Source organism: Apteryx mantelli, chromosome 3 (genome assembly GCF_036417845.1).
Source record: "Apteryx mantelli isolate bAptMan1 chromosome 3, bAptMan1.hap1, whole genome shotgun sequence".
NCBI lineage: Eukaryota > Metazoa > Chordata > Aves > Apterygiformes > Apterygidae > Apteryx > Apteryx mantelli.
In genome coordinates, this window is record NC_089980.1 from 19,418,675 (window position 1) to 19,445,676 (window position 27,002).

The following is a 27,002-nucleotide window of genomic DNA, read 5'->3' on the forward strand; positions in this document are numbered from 1 at the left end:
TGCGACAGAAGCAGGGACAGAAATAGAGGAGAATTATTTCATTGCATCTTCAGCGCCCGGGGCAGGTTTTCAAAGCACAGTCCAAAGGACTGCTGCGTCAGTGCTGGAAAACCGGACCGAGAGAGATGCTAAGCATCTTGCCTGCAATGATTTAGGCCAGCCTATATTTTCAAAACAATGTCACTTCACACGGGCTTTTACTGTCAGGTATCAGCTGGCATGAGTTTCCCATCAAATCAGGAAAGAGATCCGAGTGCAGTAAGAAGTCAGGATTACGGCAGGCAGTGGCATATTTCACTTGATGGGTTGTGAACAGCGCACCTCAACCTCACTTCTTCAGATGCGTCAGAACTTGCAGTGCAGTGACATACACGCCTCACAATGTTGTGACAATCTATCACATTACGAATAAACAGCATTTATCCTGCTGGATTCTCTCAAATACAAACGCTTTAGAAAATACACATTTGGCTCATGCTGGAAATTTGAATTTCAAAGGATGACGAGTGAGTTTTCCTGCCTGTTTCCGAGTTCCTTCTAATTGAGGAGAGACTGCTCTGGGAATATGGGGTTTGTTCTCCTCTAATTGGACGTGCTGGTAGGATTATCTTCATTCTAGGATGCCAATTAGTTTTCACAGAATGAAAATCCTGCAGCCCGTTTCATGAACAAACTCATCTCTTTCATTCAGAAGGTGCTAAGGGGATGGATCTGGAGAAAAAGACCAGTCAAATCTGAAAAGCCAGCGCCTCAAGGGATGTCATCTCTTCAGCTTCGTTAAGGGCAGTGAAAATCCTTTCAGTGATCTATGCATATTCAATGCCTGTTGCGACGTAACAGATCATGGGGTCGCACAGATACATTGACTTTGCTGTTGTTAGACATTGGCATATATATGTGTGTGTATCTTATCAAGCAGCATCAGGTGCCTAGCTCAGCTCCCTGATCGTATGGCAGCAGAGCAGTGACTTCAGAGGAGTTAAAATCCACCAGCTGCCTCCACTGGAGAGAGACCAGGCTGGTGCTCAGGGGAGCTCGTCTGTGCTGCGTCCGGAGAGGGGCCCCAACCCAGCAGAGCAACCCTTGGAGGGTGCACATACACGCTGGGAATCTTTGCCACCTCCAGCCAAAGCTGCTGTGAGAGGGGGCAGACAGGACCGCGTTCAGGCCCCCTCCTTCATCCTGAGCAAAGGCTACCTAGCCCACAGCGAGCACCTAGCGTGATGCTGACGGACGGGGCTTGCTTGCCTGGCTACAGGAGGATTTGAGAAGAGCCAGGGTAGAGGTAACAGGAACAGTGTCTGCTTGAGCCGAATCCATGGGAGGTGCAACGATGCTGCCATTAGAAAGACGAAACGCTTCCCCACACGCCCTGCAGCGGCCTCTGCTCGCACGCGCTGGGGCTGCTGCAGTTTGTTGCTTGTGACGGGTGCTCCGTTTGCACATCTGGTTTAGCCACTTGGTCACCCAAAACAGTGTCCAAAAATTCCTGTTCTTAGCAGAAGGGTCCACGGGATGCAAGTCACCTGCACGCACCAATACATAAAAATACTTGAGTCTCTGTTTGCACAGTAACCAGCTTCCAGCTCAAGTCTACAACACGCATCTCCTTTTGCCTCCACCAAAATATTTTTGGGACATTTTCCCCCATATCCTCAGAAGGTTAAACACGCCTGTCACTGCACGTGTCCTTAGCACACGGACTTTACCATGAACAGCAGTGAACCACCAGCAAACTGAATTCCACTCAAGAGCTGTGAAGAGACCCTGTGCGATACAGATATGTGATTTCTTTAGCATGAGCAGTTGTTTTCCCCTCTGTGTTTAAATAGCACCTCACACGGGGGGGATCTGGTTCATGCCAGCTGCTCTTAGGCAGTACTGAAACACCTGCTAAAAACCAACTACTAGTCTCTAGTCTCAAAGCTTTTTTTTTCCAAAGAAAATCTAAAAAATCCTATAAAATAGTTCTTCAAAACCAAGAGAGCCTCAAAAGTTCAGGTTGATTCTCTTCTGAACTATCTTTCACCTTATTCTTTCACAAAAGAGGATTTTGCCCACTTGTAACCCTCTTCTCTCTCCTTACTCCAGCTCTTCTGTGCTGTATCTATACCACAGAAACAGCCAAGTTTTACATAGCCAAACTGAAAAGAGGTTTAAAATATGCCTCTAAGACATGTCATAGATCTTAAGGAATATTAAAATATAGGCACAGACGCTCCTTTGGTCTTCTAGAAAAAGCCTTATGCCAGCTGATCGAACCCCTCAGGGCCTGCAGAGGCACTCACAGCCTACAAAAGCTGTAAAGATAGCACCAGAAAAATAATAAAACAACCCTCCCCCCCGCAAAACACAGGTACCCGAGGGAGGAAGCAGACCAAGGCTAAAAAGCAAGCCTTTGGCGTCTGCAGACCTGAGGACAATTTTTCCATATTGCATTCTCCGCACGTTCAACGCTACAAGGCGCTGCCCCTTCTCATGCCCTTCCCCGACAGCGTGTCGGCCGGGCTCACTTGCTCCAGACACTAAGCACAGCTCATCTCTTGCAGTTACACTGGTTTGACATCCGTGGGAAATCTGGGCATCCGTGACTGTGGCCCAAAACAAAGTGCACATTCCTGCCCTCTTGCAAGAGTCGGTCCTAATTTGCTTAGTGCCGTTGCGGAGCAGAGCGTTTCTCGTCACAAGTCTCTTCCTTTTATCCGTGCTGCCGCTTCTCACCCAAGCATCGGTTTCTGATTTGTGGCGTCAGAAAACGGCGTGCTGGAGCTGCGGTTAAAGTGCGCCGCTCCAGACTGACTGATCACCAAGCTGAAACGCAGCCCGGAGCCCACCGAAGCTCCAAAAGCCCTTAAACGGTTACTCACGGCTTTATGAATTTGGCTATGACTAAAGCCTCCCCCAGCAGCAGCCATCACGACACTGCCTGGCTCACCCAGGAGCAGCCTCCCCCCGCCTCGAGGGGGGATTTATTAGCGCCCCGGCACCCTCCTGCCTGGGACAGACAGGCCCCGCAGGCGGGCATCGCGCCGGGAGCGCGTGGGGCCTCTCGCCCCAGCCCGGGCCGACGGGCGCTGCACACCCAGACGCGAAGCCCGGGCGGGGGAAGCCCGCAGGCAGCCACGCTTGTGGTCCCGTTTGGGAAAACGCCGGGGGCTCGCGCAACAAGAACAGCCTGCAGACGGGATGGAAATTGCCCTCTTATTCCGGGTTTTACTTATCGTTAAACAAGAACAGCTTTTACAGCTGCCTTTGCGCTGCAAATAATTTCATTTGGGCAACGAAATGGTCCCATGCAGCGTTTCCGCCTGCATTTTGTCAACTACTTTATGTTCCAGTTCATATTTACAGACTGGGGCACAAGGCTGGCTTACTTAGTAATTTATTGCTTTAAATATTTATAGCATTTCAACTCCCAGCAAGGGTTCAGTTTGGTAAGAATAATATTGTTCTGAGGTTGGTAGTGCTATGGAAATTTCGGAGAGGCAAATTTCAATTTTGTAAGATAAAAATATATAGATTTCTGCAACAGACTGTAATGATTTTAAAGGAAACTTTTTACTACTGACTATGTCTGTACTGAAAAAAAAAATCTCATTATGCACTTGCACGTAATTTCAGACTTGAAGCACAGCGCTGAGGTCTATTTGGTGACACTGGTACTCACACACTTCAGTGAAAGCAATTGCCAAATAAATTTTCAATAGCCTTTTACACTGGCACTAAAAGCAAAAACCAGCTGCAAAAAGACCTGGTGAGAAAGGAGAGCGTGAAGTCCCCAGACGCAAGAGGCGGCTTCGCTAAGATCCCTTCCCGCTAGGAAACCCCTTTTTTGTGCACCGTGATTTTAAGTCTTTTAGGCTCTGTGCGAAACGCTGCATACTGATGAGAAAGGCTTAAGAGGCTTAGGTTTAAAGGCAGCCCTGGGAACCGCAGATACCTCGCAGATCCTCCATCGGCGTAAATTTGTCTAGTTCACTGGCGTTAGCGACTACCTTCAAGTGACACCAGCTGAGAGCCAGGACCAGAGGGCGCATCCCCGGCCTGTCATTTCAGGCTTTGCAGTAAACGCGCGAGTTTTTTCCCTCCTGGGTAAGGAGATAACTACCTATATTTGGGACGAAGGGACGATTCCCCAGAGGCAGATGATTGATTGTTACAATTCCTACGCAAAATACCGCGCTGGCAACGCAGGACTCGTAGGAGACGTTGCTTTTGTGGCGCCGTGCTCCCGGCTCGTGGGGCCCCACCGCCCTTCTGCCACGGGGTTTTTCCCGTGCCCGGGAGCAGATGTCGGGCCGCCGTTGCGCTCCCCGGAGGATCGTCGCTTTTCGAGGAGCGACGCGCAGCACTAGCAGCGGCGGTTCGCTGCAGCCAGCCCCCGGCAGCGAGCAATGGGCACGTTTGCCGATGTTCGACCCGGAGGAAATCCCTGCCAGCCGTGGCACACGTCAGCCTCCGCAGCTTTCCCGGGCGAAGCCCGTTGCAACGCGCGGTGGCCCCCTGCCAGGGATGCAGAGCCAGCACAGAGCTGGCAAAGAAGCGCAGAAAAACCCCTCTTTCAAGCTTAAACCTCCAGGAAACCGAGAGATGCCAAGAGCCAGGACCTGCTGTGCGGAGGCGCCAGCGCGGGAACCTGCCACCGCCTCCCTCCCCAGACCTGGCAGAGGCAGCGCGGACCCAGGGAGCTGGTGCTGCTGGTCCTCCCTGGGGCGCTCAGCACCTTGGGCTGGGCACCAGGCAGGCCACAGGCTTTCCTTTTGCAGAGTTTTAAAGGCTGAGCAGAAAGCATTTTAAACACTTTGGTGAGAAAAAAACCCGCGTGCGCCGGTGCAAGCCCCGATGAGAAGCCCAGCATCCAGTCGTAACCCGGGGCTGGCGGTACAAGGCGCTGAGCCTTCCTCCTCTTCGCCCACAGACGAAAACAGCCAATTCCTCCTCACCAACGGCTTCAGCACCTCCTTCCCCGCCGCCCAAACAGGGCCATAAATCCCTAGCGCGACCTGCCACACACTCCAGGGCCTTGCAAGCGGTGCTGACTCGGCCCAACAGCATTAGCGGCCTCGTCCCCGCCAGGAGGACATGCCTGGCGAAGGCGCCTGACACGCTCAAACTCTGCCCAAGGGGTGTCTGTGCTTAATCTGCTTAATTTCTTTCTCCCCGCGGCAGGCTGGGCGCTGCTGACAGCTCGTCTCCCCGAGCACAAGCACCGCGAGGAAGGGGCCCGGGAACTGGTCTGATCCTCGTCCTGCGCGTGACCAAACTGCAAGCCTGATCCACCGCCATCCGCAGCAAGGCCCCCCAGGCCGTCGAAGCGGCTCCAAGCGACGCTCCAAGCTCTCACGTGGCAAAACCCATGCGAGCGGGACCGCCTGCTTCCCTCGCCGCTTGCTCTGCCTCCACGCTGCCCGGTGCCCCTCCGGCGTACCCGGCCTCGGCTCCCGCCTGTGCCCGTGCGACCAGGCGCTCCCCAAGGTGCCGCCGCTCCAGGCGGTCGGGGACAAGGCTGGCAAAACACGCCGGCTTCGCAGAGCAGAGGCAGCAAGTCACTTTTCCATGCGCCACAGGGCCAGAAACATGGGATTTCAGTGCCCAAGTACAGCCCTTTCAGGGGAGCTGCTGTCAGGCAGAGATGCAGCAGTAAATCCCCTGCCCACTTACTCTTCCCTTGACGCTTTCGGCCATGCAGAACAGCTGCTAGCAATGCAGAAATACACCCATTTGCTCAGGTCGCGCTGCAAACGAGTTGCAGGGGGCGGCACTGACACGAGCTCTCCCCTCTCCCCACCTCAGCGCTCTTAATCGCAGGATCCTTCTGCGCCTCTGGCCAGAGGTGCTGCTTTTAGCACCCATTTAACAGCTGTTCCCGGCCCTGCGCTCTGCTTCCCACCTCGAGTCGCCGTTGTTACGGATAACGTTGCCTGCCCCAAGGCTGACTGACGCTTCCCCTTACAAGAACCTACTTTCTAGCGCTAATAAGGCTTTGCCCAACTTGCACCGAGGTGAGATTTTCCATGCCGCATGTTCTTTGGTTACAAGACTTCCCTTCTTGATTCACGGAGCCTGCAAAGAAACAGGTTGCGGCAAAGGCAATTTAAATAAAGGTTTGACCTTTCATCCGTGAGGTTTCTGGCTTTGGTTAGCTCCAGCTCCTGTCTTAATCACAACTTATTACTTCATGCTCTGTTATGGGCCAGTTCTTACTTTTAAGGAAGAAATGCTGGCATATGCTGTTGATTAATAAAAACGTGGGGAAGAATAGTCATTAGGGAAAGCCTACAGAGCAGGGTATTTTTAAAATGAACTTTTATGTTGTGGGAAAACATGTGCCCCCCCAAATCACCTACGCTCAATAATGAAACAGAGGCATTTATACAGAACGTATATTGCCTGTTGTACACTCATTTTAGAAACCGTATGTCCCGAAATACCCACGCACAGCAAAAATCCCTGGGGAAAGATCCTTCGCTGGTGTAAAGTGCCCCAGCTCCGTTCACAGGACAGGAGTGTTGATGCTAACTGAGGATCTTTCCAACTCCTTTTCGGCTCCCGGATCAGGCCGGCCTTGGGATGAATCAGCACCTCCCACTAGAAGCTGCGTAGGAGGGAAAATAAAAATTCAGTCGGAGTCGGCACCAGTGAGGCCATCAATACCGACCGTCCTGGAGGAGCTCCGAGTGGAGGGAAGCGGCAATGACTTCAGAGCGGGAGGACTCGGCAAGGATGACAAAAGGTTTTGGATGAGACGTTTACGTAAGGTTCGCCATGGGAATAGGGAGGTGGCGCTCGCTGGCTGGCGGCTGCAGCCCTCGGATGTGCCCGAAGATGAGCCCCGGGACCGCTCGAGGTTTGCGTGCGCAGGCCGCGGCGTCGCGCCTCCTGCAGCATGACTCAGTCCTCAGCCCACGGGGGAGGCTGGGCCGGCCCAGGTGGTAAGTGCCCAAACCAAAGCCAACATCTCCAGCGTGAAGCCTCCCCTGGGCCCCAGGCATGCTTTGGCTCCAGCCTCACCGCAGGGAAACCCTTCCTTCCTTCCTTCCTTCCTTCCTCAGGGGAAAACGCAAACCATTTCCCAGGGACTACTGCTATGACTGGGGAGAACTGTACAAAACACAGGATATTTAGTTGAGGGCCGCATGCAAAATCTAATAACATCAGTGTGTTTGAAAGCTGCACTCTCAGCACTTCAACATCCAAGGAAGGAAAAAAATATATATATATCTTTACCTGTGAAAGGAAGGAGCCATCCTCTACCTCCCCATGGGTGGCCACATTTCCCAGGCCGGTATTTCAGTCCTTCTGAGGGCAGCTAAGAAGAAGTTAGATCAAAATTAATGAGCCTGTGACTGTGTTTCTGTGGCCTCTAGCAATCACAGAAGGAAAAAAAGAAGAAAAAAAAAAAAAAGCCACCCAAAAAGCAACAGGCAGCCCTCATTGAAATTCAGGGAACAGCAACATGACAGGAGAAGGCAGATATTGCATGTTGTAGTGTCAGACACCCAGGCAGAGGAAACCCAGCGTATCGGGGCCATGGTGGCACCAAAGCCGGGGCATCAATATCAAGACTAGACTATCAAGACTAAGGGCATGGACATTTGGATGGGAGGTTTCATCCTTTCCTATACGTAGGGATAGGGCTGAGGGAGAGTTAGACCACTTCAAAAGCATTGGGTGTTTGGATTATGAACACAGGTTGATTCACGTCTTTGATTTCAAAAGGGGAGAAAAACCCACAGTGAAAGGCCTTTCTATACCTAACTGTGCTACATCTGTCTGAACTGAGATGTAGCATCCTCCTGCATCGCAACCCTGGGAAGGGATTTCAAACGTCACGAACTTTCACAGCCATTTTCTAAGAAGGAGCCCCAACACCATTTCCAGTTTTATTCGCCAAGGCCACAGTTTTCCCTCTCTCCTTTGTTTTTCATCCAGGGTGGAGGCTCTGTCTGTGAAGTTAGTGACCCTAGAAGTGCTCTGCAGCTCAAAAGACCCATAGCAAGCATTTCCAACCATGCAGAGAGATCCACTTTTGCCAGCTATTCCAAACCACATCCTGGATGCTGCATTATCACCCACTGAATCAAGATTAAATAACCTTTTGGAAGGTGCTGAAAGCCCCATGCTCCAGAGAAGCCAATTTCAAGCCAGATAGAAAAACAAAATAAACAAATAACACACCCTTCCCCTCTAGGCAAGATCTGCATCAGAGGTGTCGCCTGCCCCACCAGAGAGGTCTCCTCCAAGGGGCTCTACTTTGGCCCTTCCTCCTGTCTCAGCACAAGACACACATCTGTTTTTGGCAGGTTTATTGGCAGGAGCTGTGTATCATACCTGGAAGCGAGCAGTGCCCAGAGAACCTGCTGGCGTTCCTGCTGGCGGGAGACACACGCTCGTCCAAGCCCACATATTGCAGTGGCACAGAGCTCGCCGAGCCCTCTGCCAAACGCCAGCCAAGATTTGTAGCTGTGAGTCATATTCCCAATTTCAGCTGCATCCTGGCTGTTCTGCCTACGTCGCTCTTCAAAATCAAAGAGTTTCATGCTCTCCCCTGCCAGTATCCATCTTCAGGCTCTTTCAGCATCCGCCGTGTCTCTCTCCTGTCTTTGCGTCTCATTGCTCTTCAAGTCTTTAGGAAATGGGGCCTGCTATCCCTTTTCTTGCTGGACCAGAAAGTCTAGCTGGGATGTTAAAAGGACAAAAGGGTTTATTTTTTATTTATTATTAGCTTAAGTGCAGGCTTTGTCTCCAGCTATCTCAAACAGCAGCAAAGTCAGAGGTCCCAGGAGCTGGCTCTTTTCTAAGAAGGTCCACAGGTGAGTTTGTTTCCTTGCTTAGTGGTTTGCCTGGCACACGCGATGGAAGAGCTGAGCCTGCAGCCCAGCAAGCTGACACCTGCAAGGAGGTGAGGGCCACCTCGCTCCTCTGGTGGGGGCCTTCAGTTTCCAGGTGAGTGAACACTGCCATAAAAGTCTACAAAAGGATTTGGGCAGCATTTGAGGCTCTGACATCAATGCTGGAGAAGAATCACATGCAACAACATTCGATTCGCGCCGAGCGCCTTCCTCCCTGTCCCTCCTTGGCGATAGCTCCCTACGCCCGTCAGCATTAGCACCCTCGTAGCCACGGCAGATCTGTGGTGGTTAAGCAGTGCAAGCTGACAGGGAGAGGCTATTACTTTTACTGTATTTATTGATAACATGCTCAAAAGCATGTTTGTTTTTTCCAGCTGTATCTATTGCTGAAGCAGCTGATGTTGCTTTTCCCTGTAATCTGCCTACACGACGCAGGCAAAGCAACAGATCAACGAGAACCGCAGAGAAGCCTGATGCATCAGCTTCATGACAACTCAAGGACAACAACCTTAACCCAGACAGCCCCAGCATACCCAATAAACCTATATGCAAAGAGACACTGCACCAAGCCCAAACATCTCTGCCATAATTTGCAGCCAGCTGAGCCAGGGGGCCTCTTTCTGCTCCGGTTAAAGTCAACAGCCAAATTTCTACAGCCTTTGTGGGAAGGCCTGCAGAGCAGAGCGGCTGTGCCAGGCTCCCGGGGCAGGAATAACGCCCCCACAGGAAGCCACAGCTGGGAATGCGATGGGCACAAAGCTCAGGTACCCGTGCTGGGATCTGGCCAGTGCAGAAAGGGAACGATGAGAGGTCACAGCAGCCAAGCTGGCAGGATAACAGCTATCTCCAAACAACACTGACAATCAGATGCTCAGACTGGAGTGAGCAGCACAGCTGTACTGGAGTACCTGCAGTAGCAAGGCATCTAGACATGGACCTGTGAGATCCCATCTCTTTTTTTCTTTCTCTCTTCACCCAAATGCTGTCCCCTCCCACACATCGCTTCCCTCGTGCTCTCCATGCTTCCTTGACCATGTCCACACCAGAGAACGAAGGGTGCAGAGGCCTCCCTGCTTAGCGAGCAGCATCACTGCAGAAGGCCACCCTTCAGGGGACACACCAGTGGGTGAAAACATGCAGGAAGACAGTTGTCTTCTGGCAGCAGGTAAAGCAGCAAAGCAGCCACTGAGCTAGTAGGTCTCCAAGAGACCTTAAGTGGCTGTGTGCAGGCTTGTTGCTCCTTTGCTCACTGACATCAAGTTCTCAGGGCTTGAAGAGATCTGTTTCACTTTGCAGCAAAACCTCCTCCAGGGATCTCATTAGTGCCATCAGGCAAGGCAGAGAGGGAGCAGAGGCTGGCGGGGGGGGGCACTGGTGGGGCTGGCAACGGGACAGGAGCTGCCAAACAGAACTTGGACCCAGCAGGGAAGGGGTCTGGGACAGTGGTGGGAGATGCCTCGGGGCTGTCCCCAGCCATCCCGCTCCGTGAGGGCAGGGATTGGCGTGACGGAGGAGCCCTGTCCTGGCAGCCCTGCACATTTGAAGCTGAGCCCTCCTTGATAGTTGCTTCCACCTTCCTAAAGGCTCCTCTTCATTGCAAGAAGCAGATGAAGTAGGCTGTGAAAGAGTGGTTTTCTGGATCCAGAAGACCAGTCTTAACATAACTGTCCCAAAAGATTCCCTTCTATTTAGGCTATTAAAAAACAAACAAACAACAAAAAAAAAAATCTTTGTTCATTCCATGCAACACAGTTATAACTGCAAATCAGTTCAAGAAATTCAAACACAGACATGTTGGACCACCTGTGCTATTGCTCAGCAGCAATAATATTCATCATTACAATTTCTTCTGAGCAGCATCATAAAATGCCAAATAGCACTGCGCTGCTTTAAAGTGAAACGCATTCAAAGCAATTGGGGCTTTTAGCCTGGAACACCTGACGAAGGGGAGTGATGCATTTGTTTCCCCATCTTGAATAAACTAAGGAGACGTTTATCAGGAAATGAGTAATGCAAATGGTTTGGCTTTCAGCAGACTTGGAAATACATACAGCAGGTTCCAGCACAGGTTTGTAAAAAATTAATTAGCAGCAAGTGTGAAAAGGAGTGATGGGTGTTTATTCTCCGTGCAGCAGTCTTATTTAACTTAATAGAAGCAATTGAGCTATAAAATCCCAATGAAACACCTCTTAATTTTAAGTGGTCTCTCTAGGTACAGAGCAGATCATTTTATGGTAGGAATGATCAGGTATTTTAAACTCAAACATACTTAGACTCTTAACACCACAGTTAGGTGTCTGGCAAGATTGTCAGACTCCCCTAAACATCTAACTTGTTTTGTTAGCATTAAAGTCAACAGGATTTTTGGAGCCTAATACATCCAGCTGAGCTCTATTCTGCTTCTTTAAGCACCTACATTATGAAAATGTATCATAAAACAATTAGGTTTGTTCTAAATTTTTATGAAAACCTAACAATAAAGTTTGGAGAAGACAAAACTCAGTTTTTCCCAGCGGGTTGGACTTGCAAGCCCTCTGGGAGAATGGTTCAATCTAGAGGCTTCAGCATTTTGTGAAGCAAAGCAAAAACTACATCAAAGCAATGGGCCTGGCAATCTGGGTGATGACTACTATGCAACTATCTTTCCCCACCCAAGTGTCTCTGCAAGAGTTTGAGACATCATTCAAGAACAGAAATGTCATAAGATTAATTGCAAATTAGTCAACAGTAGGCTCCAATGGTTGATAACCGCTTGGGAGGAGACCCGGAGCACTGTGAACTCCACAGGTGGCAATGACCAAACCCAGCGGCTGGGAGTTAGCGATTCGGGTCACCCCTCAACATCACGAGGCAGGTGACACCGTCACCACGAGCCAAGCCTGGAAACCCATGTGCTGGGCTCACTGATGCCAGTGGTGATCTTGCTAAAACCAGGGCAAGTTCTGGGGATCTGCAGCAGCAGAGCATTGGATACAATAGCATTTGCTTAGCATTAGTAGCTAAATTTACTGAAGCCTAAGGCCGCACATCGCTGAACTTTACCTAAACTGTTTGAGCTGGTTTGAACAAGGAGGGAACAAGAAAGTAAGAAAACAGCTTCAACAGTGATCAGTGAGTACCATAACCCTGCCCGGAGACAACGGAGAAAACAACCAAGAGCAAAGAAACTACTACTCATCAAGCGATCATTGGTGCAACAAATGGGAGAATGCACACAGAACTTATCCTGCAGGGGTATAAATACCCAGGGAAATTTCCATTTGGGGTCCTTCAGAGGGGGCACCCAGCTGGAGCTGTAATACTAATAAAATCTTATAAAGAATTATTTTGTATCTTTTGGATAAAGCGGAAGCCTAGAGTCGAACCCTGTTAAGGACACTGGACTGAACAGTTTCCCTAACACAGAGCTTGTTAGACGAAGGAAACCTTTGCTGTAAGCAGCTAACTCCAGCTGACTCATCCTGGAGAGAAACCTCCCCCAGGGCAGCCTGTGGTTCAGACATCTGCGAGGACATTTCTCCTCATCCATCAGCACACCAGGAAACTAATCTCAAGGTCCTGCGCAGTGCTGGCAAGGACAACAGACCTTACTCGAGCGCTGAAGATTGGCTCCCTCTGTTAAAGCCCTAGGGGTAGATCCTGTGGTAGCAAAAACCAGCAGGAGCTAATGGGCAGGGGGAGAGCTGGAGAAATCAGCACTGAAGTGACCAACCAAACCACCAGCTTGGACATGCTGGGATTTTAGCTCCACTTTTCCCAGGTGCCCTACATCTCCCAGCAGTTGGATAACAGGGCAACAGGCTCCAGCACTGCAGCTTCCCTGTGAACACCACAGCAGAGCACCTCAGAAAGCTATTTTAGGTTGCTCTTTTGCCAGCTCATGTAGACAGGAAAAAATCACAACTCTGCTCAGCTGGCGCATTTGAAGTGTTAGAAACATCACTAAGGCGACAAAGCTTTTCTTTCCCTTTTTTTTTTTTCCTCTGCTAAAAAAAAGAAACCCTACTCAGAAGCTGTATTCTCTCTCATACATGCCCACACATACTTTTTTGTGCCCCAAAAGCTCACCCAGATCACAATCACTGTCTTTATGACCTCTGTTGTTTAGGTTGACACATTTGCACAGACACTTTTAAAGAAACGTTGTCAGAAAACACCACGGCAGCCACCTCCCCGCTGGCACCCTGACCACGCAGACCCATTTTGCTCTCGGGTGCGAGCCAGGAGTAAGCGCAGCAAGCCAGCAGCATTACATACTGAAGGATCCCACGTCCATGGACAAACATGCACAGCTATCGGCCATCCACACAGAGGCAGAGCCTTTACAGCTCTGATGGTAGAAGCAAACCAGCATCTTGCTCCTGTCTCATGCAACATGTCAAGGGCTGTGTCCTGTCTGTGTTTGCTTCAAGAGGAGTTGCAGGACATCATCTGAGAGTCCAGGCGTTCTCGTTTTCTCTTCCAGCACGACTTCTTCCTCAGCTGGCTTTGCAAAACAAGCAGTGGTGGGGTGGTTTGGGAAGATCTTGCACCCATCTCTGTTCAAGACCACCTGGGCCATCTGCAGGCAACGCAAGGCGTATTTCGTTCCCTCCCGGTTTGATAGCTCTGAAATCTTCTGCGACAGACAGCGTGACCCAGCCTCGCAGGTGGGATCCCTTCTGCCCAGCTGTGTTTCACAATACTTTTCATAGAAGCTGTCAAGAGACTTCCTGACACTGGTATCTTCAGTGCTGTCATGTTCGTACATCCATGATAGTGCAGCATCGCCAGGCTCGGTGCGCTCGCACAGCCCAGCTTTTGGGTTGTAGCTCACGCTTGCTTTCTCAGTGCCTTCAGCAGAACAGCCCCCAGGAACTGCAGAGGGTGGCCCGTTCTCTCCTGCAAACGCAAGATCAATGAAACTCATTAGTCACCAGGTCGTCCCTGTGGCAAAATCCTTTTTCTTTTTTTATCCCCTCATTTTCTTTTTTCCTTTTTCCCCTCCCCCTCACTGCAGTCTGGCTGACAAACTCCTTGCAGGAGCGAGCTGAAGCACTGCTTTAAACTCTGGCCAGACTGTCAGAGGGCCTTTTCTGCACGGACTCATTAAAAGATGGGCTGTGCTTGGGGATCTCATGGGTGTCCTAGCCTCATCCTTCTGCTACAACTCGAGCTATTTGGTGGCATGCACCTCCTGGTTGCTGCCACCCACACTTCCAAAGAGGGGGCAACTGGGACTTGCTACCACCAGAAGTGACAGCCTGAGCCATGGGCAAGTTCAGTTTGCAGCTCAAGCAGCTTGGCCTCTGTTTGCTTGTTCTCCCTTCACCCTTCAGTCTAATCTTTCCCTTTCCACATTGCCCAATTTTACCCCTGCAGGATGATGTGCACAGTCTTGTCCTCCAGCCTTCAACCAGATCTAGAGCCATCAAACCTGCAGAGTTTGGGCATGCAAAAGGGGACCTTGTGCTTCCACACAATCCTGTTTTGGCTGCCCGGCTGCACTAAATAGTCCCCCCCCAGCCTGCAGGAATTTGTATAGATAACATTTATGTAAAAGCTGAGAGCTCATTCTAGCCTAGTTCTTGCCCTCCTTCCTTGCTGACCCCTGTCTGAGCGACAGTTGGGGCTGTGGCTCACTTCTGCTCCAACGCAATCAGTGGGGTGCTCTGCAGCCAGGTGCCTGCACATAATTAATATGCCAGCAGCACCGAGATGCTTGCCGATGGTGTGATCGGGAAGCTCAGCAAGCCAAATACAGCTTCCAGGACAAAAAGCCTCCATAAAGGGCCCAGGATTGGGCTCTGGTGCCCTTGGAGTCCCTCTAACTGCGGCCTCTCCGCCAAGCACCTGAGTCACCAGCAAGAGACTCTTGCAGGGCTCAGCCAGAGGTTGCAGAGCCGTCCTCCACGAGTTATGTAAGCGGGACGCAGGGAGTCAGAAAATAGCTTGGTCTTTTATAAAGCTTTGGAATACGAAGTGGAGTGCAGTCCTTCATTTCGGTAAGAGACCGCTTTCAAAGGACATCTGGGTGCGGTGGCGGAAGGGTGCTGCTTCCCTCCCAGTGCACAAAGGGCTGCCTTCCCCTTCCTGAGGGCTCAAGGATTCATTAAAATGAAATTAAGGTAGCTGTGCATCCATAACATATCTTGCCTCTTTGTTCCTCCCACTTTCTATCTCTGATCTTTAGTTTCAATTTCCCTTCATCTCTGATTCCGCAATTTTAAGAAGAATTTTCCTTCTGCCTGCAATATGTCATTTCCAATGTGGTACAAAGAAAAGCTTAGTGGCCTCCTTTTAACATCAGCATATGCCGTCAGAGTAGCAAATCGGAGCTAATCAAAGAGAATGGGTCCACCCTGCCCGAATAATCTCTCAGCCTGGGTGCCTCCGTTAGGCTGGAATTGAAGCATCGTGCATCTCGGATAATCCAGTCCAGCGTCACTTGCACTCAGACGCCTGCAGCCATTGCAGCCCCCTGCACCACGCTATGCTCTTTCTACTTACGTGCAGCTCACTGCTGCGTTTTGTAAAAAAGCAGTAGCTGCCTCCAGCTACACCATCACAACCCTGCATGATCTGGGGAAAGCAAAATCCTGTTGGTTTCACAATATCAGGAGAGACCTTTGCAGTGCTGTTATGCCCTTCTCCTACAATTATAAGCCAGCAAGAACTATATAGCTGTCATCCTCTGTTGAAGCACAATCCATACAATCCACCAAAGGAGTGACCAGTAAGTAATTCAGGGGTATATTTTGGGGTTTGATTAGTCAGAAAGTACTCAACTATATTATTAGGAGGACAATCTTTTTTCATTTACTGATTTAAATTTATATACCTCTTTTTCAGCACTAGGCCTTATCTTTATAGCAGATTATCTTTCCAGTAAAGCTTTCTTAAGGCAAGGCACAAAAAGTTGGATGCAGAATTCCCAGAGCCAATCTAAATCCCATGAAGATGCACCTTTCCTGAGCTTCCCTGACATTTCCCAGTACCTCCTCAGACTGCACCTACGGAAGTCAGAGCAGAGATGAGCAGGGCCAAAAACCTCACACTTCATTTGCCTGCAGTGGAGTTTCATCACCAGGGAATCTGGCCCAAATTATTTTTAGCAACTTTCACTCACTTATACTACCAAGCAGGTGTTAAAGAAAAAGAGAAAAAGAAAAAACAACCAAACAGGCCATTACTCATGTCTTGATTTCATTCTCACATGATGGATAATCATCAGTAAGAAGGTATATTATTTCATCTGCATCCCCACTCCATGCTAATTGAAGATGAGCATTTGCAGCTTTTTAGTACAAGACCCGGGGGCTGGTAAAAGGATAGTCTTTGTGTTTATAACCCTGCTGATGAAAATTTAAAGTCTCCATCTGGTGCAACTGATTCTCAGCATATAACCCTACCCCCAAGCACACAACGAAATCTCCTGCTTTGAGCTTTCAGTGATGCAACAGGTCTGCAACATTATTATTTGCACTCTTGCAAAAGCAGCTCATGCAGCTGTTTGAGGCTCCCTATAACTGTGCCCAAGAAGATACAGACAGGGTGTAAAATTAGCTGTCCCTCTTCGTTAGGCCTGTTTTGGCTTGCGTTGTTTGCTGCTTCCTTGGCTATTAACTGCTTCATGCTCAATGCAGACATAACATCTCAGGATTGGGGAGATTTCCTTCTTATTAAATAAATGTGTGAGAATAGAGTGGAGGGAACCTATGACTAACTCGCCTCATCACCCATGATAATCTCTTGCTCTGCTCCCCTGCTCACCTCAAGTTGGTGAGGAACTGCTCAGCAGCAATGGGGGAGGTAGCCGGCACAGCATTGCGTGTTTGGACACAAGAGTGGACTTGACCTCCTTCTTCCAAGCCCATGATTATCAGGGTATTGCAACTTGCTCACGAAGGTACAGAAAGCGGACGGGTTGGGAGGATGTTCCTCCCAGTTCAGTGCCCGGAGCCTGGGTAGGTAATGGAGGCCAATGGCTTCTCCATGGGAACCCAGCAACTTTGTCCACATGAATAAGAATGGGGGAAGCCAACCTCAACTCTTATTTTCCATTAAATTCTAATGATTTCAAGCTAATTAGTCCTCCTCCCAGACTTTCCAAAGATAACAGATATTAACTTCCACAGCAAAAGGGGAAACGAAAGCTTCAAGGGGTATAGCAAATCTTTCTAATCCTTGTTTCATCCCGTTTTTAAATCCTTCCTGTTTTGTTGCCACTTTATCCTTTCATTTTCAGTGACAGAGCTCCAGAAAACTTCAAACATTCAATCTTAATGCATGAAAATTCAAAGGCTCCCAGCCACTGACTAAACCATTAGTAAGATGGTTTAACAGCATTAGCAGCATAACATTTCATACATCAGAAACCTCCAAATTAGCACACAACGCTGGACGATTTTCACCTACTCTATCATTAAGACATCAGCTAATTTCTTTGTATGATGCGCTGCTAATTGTGTGCAAGACGTCAACATGTAGCACCAAAACAGCAGCTACCTTGGCCTATGTCAGAGAAAGGAGAAACTCTTCAGTAAGTGCTGAGCTCAGCTGTGAATCTTGCAGCTTCCCCCCCCTCCGATATTCAAGTCTAACCCTTTCAGCAATTTGACCACATACTGCACATTTCTCAGGACAAGGATTGAATCTCTGGGTGCCTCTGTTGTGCCACCCTCAACAATGACCAAGGAAACTAAGGGAGTAGGAAAGGAAAATCATTTGTTTCAACAGAAACTAATTAATCTGGAGACATGCAAATTGCCCTTATGTTCATGTTGGTGACCGAAGTTCAACCAGACATTGGTTAGGAACATGCTCTAGCATCAGCTAAGTCAATGATTGACTGGAAACCAGAGTATCCCAGAGTGACAGAGGTTATTTAGGTACTCGGCTCTGAGATGATCTGACAAAACGTCTGCTTCCTGCTGCAGCCATCCTGCCTGCTCCGAAGGCCAGAAGACACTATTGGGATCAGCTTGTCTGAACAAACATCCCTGAACAAAGGTTCCCATAGAGCTGAGCAACAAAACAGTTGCAAGGAAAACAAGAGGAGAGTGCTAGAAGAGAAACACCTTCCTTGGGTGACACTATCCCAAAAGTCACCAATATTTTGCTGGGAGCAGATGGGGCTGAGCAGAACTTCGATCCAGGTTTTTTCAGAGTGGCTGGAGAAAAGCAGAAGCAGGAGACCCTATTCTAGTTGGGGGAGATAGACTCCATCTGTGGACGCCTATGCCAGAGCTCAAAAATACTGCCTTGCCTGAGGCACCAACATGATTTTGTGCCAAGTTCAAGATCTCCAAGAGACTACAAGCCAAACCTGCCTGTTGGCACATCACAGCTCATTGGTGCTCCCAAACTCTTCCTTAAAGGGAAAGAGGAAAGGTTCCTCTGCCCTCTCACAATGGTTACCAAATCAGCCACTTCTTGCACTGGACATCCCTGCCTGCCTTAGCACGCTCCTCCTACCCATGCAAGTTTTCTCCCCTCCGTGACTTGTCATGGCTAAAGCCAACAGGTTCTCTGCATCTATGGGCAGAGTCACACAGGAGGATGAGACCACAAGCTACCAGGCAGGTTGGTGGATGGTGACCATTAAGGGGCCATTCAGATGTTCCCATAGATTGTGTTACTTCTCTTGCCTGCCAACCTGTTAGGATATACCTGACCAGAGGCAGAAACAATCACCCCACATACAGGAAAGGGTCTCCTACCTTTGTGGTCGCTAAGTGATACAACAAGAGCACACACACATCATTGCAGAGGGTCGCTCCAGCCCTGTCAGCACCCCAAGGAAATCCCTTGTTGAAGTAGCGGCAACATGGCAGAGCTCACCACTGACCGCATATCCATGCCAAACCACATCGCTGGCGGAATGATCTATCAGCACAGGCACAAGAGGCAAACCTGATCCTGTGTTGCTGAGGAGCTCCCCATGCACCTTACAATCATGTGCGCTGAGCACTGGAGACAGTTTATGCATAAAAAAAAAATATGTATCTTTCATTCCCTTCAATAGGCTGGATGTTTCACCTGGCTGATTTCCAGTGGGAGTGAGCATATCAGCATGGCAATGAGATTCCACACTGCTCTGCGAAAAGAGAGGAAATTTAGGCAGAATTTAGCAGGAGCTCATTACACCCCAATCTCACACAGCACGTCAATCCACCAGCAATGGCATACAAGAGTGCTCAGCCATGGTGCAGCTAGATGCTTTGAGACCAAATCCTATTGCCCTTACTTGCATTAACAAAACTTTCATTGATTGGAGCAGTTAAAAACCCATGTGGGACTTGCTGATTGCATATTCCAACTGCCATAAAGGGATATTGTATTATACTTCATATGACTTCTGTTACTAACATTTAAATTGCAACAGCACCAAAAAGCCAAATACCGAGTCCAGGCTCCACTGTGCTAGATGCTGTACAAACACCTACCATCTCAGGTAGGTGACAGATCCTAAAGCCTTTCTTAGGCCATATTGAAGAATTACAGTATAGTTTACAATCTCTGCACACATCCCTGCCTTGCAGAAAACAACTGCTTTCTGCTTGCATCATTGTTTGGGAAACCTTCCAGCATCTAAAGCAAAGGCAAAATGGAATTTTCAATGACATTATCTATCATTCAAAAAAGCACTTTTAAGCAGAGAAAATTTGCTCCTGGTGGGTATTTAGATGGTGAAGTGAAAGTGAAAATAAGAACGTAATAAGCTTTGCTACATTGCTGTCTCCCTGAAGACATGGAGAACAGCCTTCTCATGCCATGATATGCAGCAAGGCTATAGCTCACGAGACAGGACCTTCGAGACTCTGGCTGACACAAGACAAATCAACTATTGTGTTAACCCAAGGGCAAGAGGCACACGAGCCGTGGCATCCAACTGACGAAGGGCTGGCTGCTTGGCTGGGACACCTGCACGCTCTCAGCCAGAGTCACCCAGGAGCCGGGCGAAAGGCTAGGGCAGCAAGAGGGAAAGGCAGAGGCAGGGGCTGGAGAAGTTTGGGAGGAGAAAAGGGAGGCAGCAATGGAGGAATAGCACTGGGCAGAGCCCATGATTGAGTCAGGCTCGCCACCTTTTTCTTCGACCTGCTGCACATGGTGTGAGGAGTTGGTGGGGGTTAATTTGCATGGGATAGGATGTAAGCAATTATTTTTGGGAAGCACAAGCCCTCCCCTTTCTGTCCAGCTCTCTCAGGGATTCAAAACTCAAGAAGAATAAAGAGCCAAGCAAATGGTAAAGTGCTTTTGAGATGCAATAAGCAGGCATAACATCTCCCCCTAGACCCTCTTCCAAATGTCATGCTTGGTATTAAGCTCTGCCCTGCTCCGAGAACTTGCAGCTGGTGCCTCCTGTGTCACACTTTGAAGACAGCTGGAAAAGTCAGGAAAAAGCAATCTTTTGGAGGAGGCACTAGTTAAACACCATGGATTTTAACCACAGAGCAAGACAGCTAACGATGTGAACTGCCGCAAATTAACAACTCTTATTTTCTGAAAGCTGAGCAACAGGCACTGCTGTCTTCTTACAAACCTGTTTCTAAGCAACCAGGCCCCAAGGTCCAGGGCAACAGGCATGGCCAGAAGCAGCAGCGCCTGGTGTTAAATACTATCACCTCTGGCAATACCCCAAATAAAAACCTGATGTTGGTGTATCCCCAGCCAGGCCCCCAAGCAACGCAAGGGCATTGCATGCAACTGCCCCAAACAGCTGCTATAAGCACAAAGGAGCATCTTTCACTGCAAAGATCCCAGTTATCTCTGAAGAGATGGGAATTAGCATAACTGGGGTGTCCAGCTTTTATTTTTATGTGGCAAGTTCCTGCATTGGAGTTCATCACCATTTTAAGAATTGAAATAGCAAAGACAAAAACTTTTAATAGAGGTATTTAGACTGGTTTAATTTCTATGACTCTGTAAGGCAGTAAAATGCCTAAAGCATCCTACTTGTGTCAAATGGTGATTTTAAAAAAGCTTTAAGATCTAAGGTTAAAGATTCTACTATCAAGAGTAACCTTTCTCTGAAACAAAAATACTAAAAAGCCTGTTTATGTAGCTGAAAACATTAACTGTCAATTAAAGGTATGACCAGCAGAGGTGGTCATCCGGGGGCTTTATTAATCTGCAGCTATCCACTCCTTTCCTATCACCTATCAGTCTCAGAAACTGAGGGTCAGACTCACCTTGTCCATGTAATGATAAAGGCACCAATATTTCCAAGACTATGCTACGAAAAGGCTTCTTAAGCTAATTACCCGGTTTCCAATTAGGCATCCGGAGAGCATGGGGAAGGGATGGCAAGAATAGCATCACGCGCCTGTTCATGCACGCACGCACAGCCCTTCTGGGCTGGACCAGACTCCCCTCAGCCACTGCAAAACATCCCCAGGGACTTTTACGCAGTGACAGACAGGATCCGGCACGAGCATCCCGAAGCCAAGCCTAGGGTTTCGGCTGTGCTGATTCAGATGGGGTTTCTCTGGGGGTGAGTAAGAGCAGTCCTCTCGCAGGAAGCCCTCTCCTCAGCAGGACCGCACTGTCGCTCTGCCCATGGATGGGTCTGCAGCTGTTTGAACTGGCTTTGATCCCTTTCCTACTGTGAGCAGGCAGCAGACATTTCTTAAAAGATCAAATTCTCTTTTTTTTAAACAATAACTTGCAATGTTTGCATTTATACATATACATTTTCCATATATATATATATATATAGATATCACAGAATCACAGAATCGCTGAGGTTGGAAGGGACCTCTGGAGATCATCTAGTCCAACCCCCCTGCTCAAGCAGGGTCACCTAGAGCACGTTGCACAGGATATAAAAATAAAATATAGCCCCAGATCATATTTGTCTTTAAGCTCTTTCTATTTCAGAATAGAAGCAAAAGTCTGGGGCTCCAAGCCAGCGAGAAACTGCCCGCCTGATTGTCACTGCTCAAAATTCAAAAGGAATTGTAGAAAGGAAAATGAGTTTCTGTTTATGGCACCTGAAGGAGCCATCTCGCTTACTCACATTGCACAGCTAAAGCAAATGGGGTTGTTTGCTTTTGTAAAGTTTGGGTGTTTTTTTTTCCCCTGCTTAAAAATTAGAAATTCAAGTCTTGCCTATTCTCTTTTTCCAGCTGACTCCACAAGCGCTTCGTGAACTATTAGCTTTCTGACGTGAGGACAATTTTTCAATGAGCCCTAACTAACTGCCAGGGAAGGAATTTTTGTTCAGGCCCCGAGTTTGGTTACTAGCTAGTTAATGCCAGAATTTGGAAAAAGAGATTTGCCATGGCCACCTGTTCGCCTAAGAGGTGAGAAAGGCCCTGGGGAACGTGAGTCATGCAAGAGCAGCTCTCGCGGAGATGAGAAAGGAGTGAGGAAAGACAACAGTCCCCCCAGCTCCAACGTAAGAGACAGGCAGGAGAAAAATCCTTGTTTTTCTGGCAAGACAAAGAGCAAAGACAAGACACTGCACATTTAGACATTCTGCAGACGTTGCCATGCAGAACTGACGAAGCCGAGAGCTTAAATTAAGAGAGGGCTGGCACATCTAGCTGGATGATCATTAGTGATCAGGGACAGTTCTAGCAGAAATAAATAAATAAATACAGAAGGGTTATTAAGCCCCTTTCTTCAGGGCTTTAACAAATCCTCTGCTAGAGGCAAAAATGGGGCCTAAGAGGAGCATATTGTGTACTGCCATCACCTCTTTTGGAGGATGGGGAGGAAGTAAGCAAAACCTTACCTCTTATTCTGAGCCATTCAATACTGGCCACTGCCAATGACAGGAAGTAACTCGACATTACAAGCCCTAATGAATGCAACAATATCTCTATTCGCACATATTAAAACCAAAACAAAAGCCAAAGCAATACACTCCTTGATATATTAAATACTCAGTCTTTCACCCAGTGTCAGGCACTTTCAGTCCCCAAGCGAAGGCAACAACCCTCAGCCCCTGCCTTTGGCGAGAAGGGGGAGAAGCAGGCAGCTCTCTCAGGTCCTTAGTGGCTCAAGCTGCAGCATCAGTGCCAGAAATTCCACCTTCTGCGTCTCATGGCATAGTGACACGCATGACACTTCCTTCGCCCAGAAAACCCAAGAACACAGTGCTATTAATACAGCCAGAAGAGGAAGAGCCGTTAAGAGTCATTAAGGCATTTCTTCAGTGAAATACATCAAGAAGAAAAACATTTATTCAAAAGGATCAGAGCAGTATATAAAATTCAGCAAGATTTGCCTTATTCAGATGTAGTGCTGTCTCCTATTACCACCATCATTAGCTATCTTTGTGGGAACAAGACATGGAGGCCTGGACTCTGATGCTGAAGTGATACCTGCGTACCACAGGGCACCTGTAAAACAGCTCCTGGGTGCAGGAGAAAATGCTCTAAAAATAGTGGATTTTTAAAACTGAGTCAAATAAGGCAGATGAAAGTGATAGCTGACTTAAATATAGCTTCAATTCTTTACCCCCTCCAGCGCACACATCTGTGCATTCAATGTCCACCGACTGATTTAGGTTCTTATCCAGATCCCGAATCAGTGGCTTGGTTTTCAGAAGTACTGAATATACAAATGCTCTCACCAATGTTAAAAGCAGCTAGAGAGACTTTAGCTCTTTTGAGGAAAACCAGGCCATCTAAGCTTTAACATTACTAATGCTTTATCTTGCATAAATATCTGGAGATCCCAGTCAGCAACAGATCACTACAAATTACAAGGGAAAATAAGACAGGCGCCCTCTGGCTCTCAGCTTTGAATGTCCTGATCCCTCGTTTCTTCTGAGGCTGAAAGCATTAGCGTGGAAACACCATGAGAAGCATCTACAGATGGACTTACTCTCTCTAGAGAGGAGAGAAATAGCTGAGTATTTGGGGTCTATACCTCTTCAGATCAAAACTTTCTACCTCTAGGCAGGCCTGCCCTTTCACTAACAACAGAGAAACACCAGCAGAGCTATAGCTTCCCTGATGGTCCTTGCAATAAGGTGACTTCAAAACCAAGCTCCTCATTTGTGCCATGCTCCAGAAATTATAGTGCATGCCAGATGCATGCAGCAAAGCTCACACTACTTTTAAAAGCAAGAGTAGGAAAGAAAAAAAAAAACAAAGAAATATTCTTTATAAGTTTAGGCAAATAACAGGTATGAAGGTGAAATCTGATGTTCTGGTGAAGATTTGAACGGGAGGCAACGCATTTAGAGCCACGTGGCATCCTGTCATGGCCTCACCGGGGCCTTTCCTCCTGCATAAGCCGTGAGATGCAGCAACGCTTCCGATATTCATCCAGTCAGGCTCGCAAACAAGGACAGAAGTTTTTCAGAAGGAAAGCAAGATATCAACTTCTATCTCTCAGCCTTCCACCAGCTAATAAAGGAAACGTCCTTAGACTGAAGAAGGCAGAGTTGGATATATCAAACAGTCATCAAGGAAATTTTCAAGAGACAGAAAGCACAATTGCAACAGGGGACAACGAAAAGCAAGCAAGATATCCAAGTTTAATACTTTGGAGGTATTTGTTTGTCACTCATCCATGCATTCTGGCTTACTAGTTTAAAAGTACACTGAAGTAAACACCTGAGCCATCTAGTTCAGCTGCAATATTACACAAAAGCAAGGAGCGAGTAGAAGAATTACAGGTCTGGAATGATAAGCACATTTATACACCTTTCATAAACGCCGGAGGCTTGAGAACCACAAGGGCTTTTTCTTAATTATCTCCACACCATCTTTGGGATCACTGAAAACCTCTTCCATCAAAGTCAGCCTGGCAAAAAATAAGGTTTTGAACAAAAGGGTTTTGCCTGCTTTCTGCAGGGATTGTTGTGCTGCTTGTAAACCAAGCACCTCAAAAGCATGAAAAGGAGAAAGTCCCTTAGCAAGCACCAAGAGCAGTCTCCATCCATATCTTCCTCCTTTTTGTGCTCGCAGACACAAGTCAGCAAGCCAGCTGGGAGAAAGGCTCGGCAGTGGGGGCATTTGCCAGCTATAACTCAGCTTCTCCCTCTAAGGAGGGACAGTAAAAGCTTTCAGTCGCTTCAGATTTGCTACTGAAAAAAAGCAAACTAAAACCCCATGTTTCCCACGCCGTACTGAGTTCGACCCGGCTGCCCAGCAGCATTTCTGTCCTGTACAGCCTGATGCTGCTGCATGGGAACTGCCGGGCTGCTTGGACAGTTTCTTGCAGAAACACCTTCAACTACTGACGAACTGTGGTTAGTGATAGTTACTGCAGCCATACAACGTTTTTGCACCAGACTTCTATGACTTGGACGTTTATATGGCCAGAAAAGTCCAGGCACACAAAGATGTTGCGTTACCAGCTTGAAAACATTTACACCGGTATCTGAACAAAAATGCTTTTAAAACCTTTTAAAACCGGGAGAGTTAAAGCTTATTAACTCCCATAAAGACTGTACAGATGGACACATGTTGTGCTGTGTTCTTCATAATCCGCCTGCTATTCGGGGGTGTAAACATTCGCAGCACTTACAGGTAGTAAAGAGCTGCACCCTAATTATTTTTCAAGCACAAGAGTGCTCATACGGCTTTCAACACAGCAGCGAGAGGACTTGCAATCCCGTTCGTTTAGAATTAGCTCCCCAAAAATGGGTTCAAGGGACTGTAGGAACCAGACAACCAGACACTGGGAAACACCAGTAATTTCACAATTTGTAGCTCATCAGATTCTCAAAATTGCCCCGGCTCTTACTTTGGCTTCAAAGGCAGAGCAGCCAATGTTATTCGGCAGTTAGCAATTCCCATTGCTCTTTAGTCATCTAAGAGAGAACTTGGGTCTCCACACACAGCCCCTCCGCCCTGCAAAACTGTATCGAAGAAAAAGGACAAGAAAAAAAAAACAAAGAACAAAAAATTAATAAAGCTGAGCAAACAGGCAATTGCTGTGTAAAAGGAGTTCTCCAGGGCATTTCTGAGTCCAGACATCCAGGGGCTGCAGTGCAGATACTAAATGCCTCAGACTCTGGTTCCTACAGCGGTGCACAGAGCATGGACAGCTCTGCTCTCAGACGGGGGCTACAACGGAAGTCAACACGCTCATAGTAATGTTTCCTCTTCTTTTAAAAACGTCATTTAAGGACCAGTCATCCCTGATTCCTGATGGATTATTAGCATTCCTGGCAAGCATTAAGACAAACAGTACTTTGTATTAATATAGCAATTCACACAGCCAAAGGATAGGGCAAATATTTACTGAAGTAACAAATACCTTAATATAGGACAGTTTTATCTGCCGCTCATATGATGTAGAAGAGAAAGTTGAACTATTTCCAAAACAGAGAAACTGAATCATCCTGGCTTTTCATATTAACAGTAAAAGTACATTCAATTTTTTGAATAAAATGGTAAATTTTTACATCTAGGCTGGAGGTGTTTGGCAGCTATATTCTCATATCAGCAAAAGTTTCCTGGTTCAAATTCAAGATCTAAGTGGGGAGTCTGACAGTCCATGTAACTTAGCTGATCATGTAAGTAGGATTTTTATTTTATTTTTTTACCCCCCCAAACTTATGTCCAGCCTGAGCATTTAGTTTTAAAAAGGCCTAAAGAAAACAGTTCAGATTGGGTTCTGTGATTGTAGTACACACATCTGCTTATTTATAAATAAAGTAGGACATTCTGAGATAAAAAGATTTCAGTGATTATATTCAGTCCAAATTTTGGAATTGGTCTTCAAGGCTACTTAATGTTTGTGGCTTTTATTTCTCTCTCTCTCTTTTTTTTTTTTAAAAAAAAAAGGTCAAGCACAGACAAGATGAGGACTCCAAGGACATAAGTAATGAATTTGTATTCTGCTACCTTGACTACCTGCTTCCTTTTCTCTTCCATTTTCTCGTTCTCAGTGGATTGCTTTTCTCGCAAGCCACCCCCAGAGCCCCAGCACCCTCCGGAGGGATGACTCTCAGGCAAAGTGTACAGACGTGTCTCTCCTGGAGGAGGTATAGCTGCAGGGATGAAAGAGTGCCCCAAAAATGCCCATATCCAGCAATGACTTGCTTATGAATAGCATGATTAACTTACAAAGGCGGCAGGTAGGTGTATTTCCCATTAATTGAATTAAGTTGGGAGCAGCAGTCAGAACAAAAATCGACATCCAGAGCACCCTTAGCTCAGAGGTTAAGGCCTCCAGGGCCACAGCACTGGAGCCCATCAT

The 27,002-nt window shown here is 47.8% G+C and overlaps 1 protein-coding gene across 8 annotated transcripts in view; it reads right to left on the reverse strand.

Moving 5' to 3' along the window:
* Window positions 1-8: 8 nt before the first annotated feature.
* Window positions 9-27,002, reverse strand: part of SHLD1 (shieldin complex subunit 1) — a 72,525-nt gene continuing 45,531 nt past the window's right edge. For all 8 annotated transcript variants that reach the window (XM_013961412.2, XM_067292834.1, XM_067292832.1 and 5 more), the window contains 4 exons: window positions 8,332-13,733; window positions 7,228-7,309; window positions 6,440-6,595; window positions 9-1,526 (listed from right to left, as the gene is read on the reverse strand). In XM_013961412.2, the coding sequence (XP_013816866.2) occupies window positions 13,231-13,733 (503 nt within the window). In that variant the 3' untranslated portion in view covers window positions 9-1,526; window positions 6,440-6,595; window positions 7,228-7,309; window positions 8,332-13,230. The remainder of the gene's footprint in view (window positions 1,527-6,439; window positions 6,596-7,227; window positions 7,310-8,331; window positions 13,734-27,002) is intronic.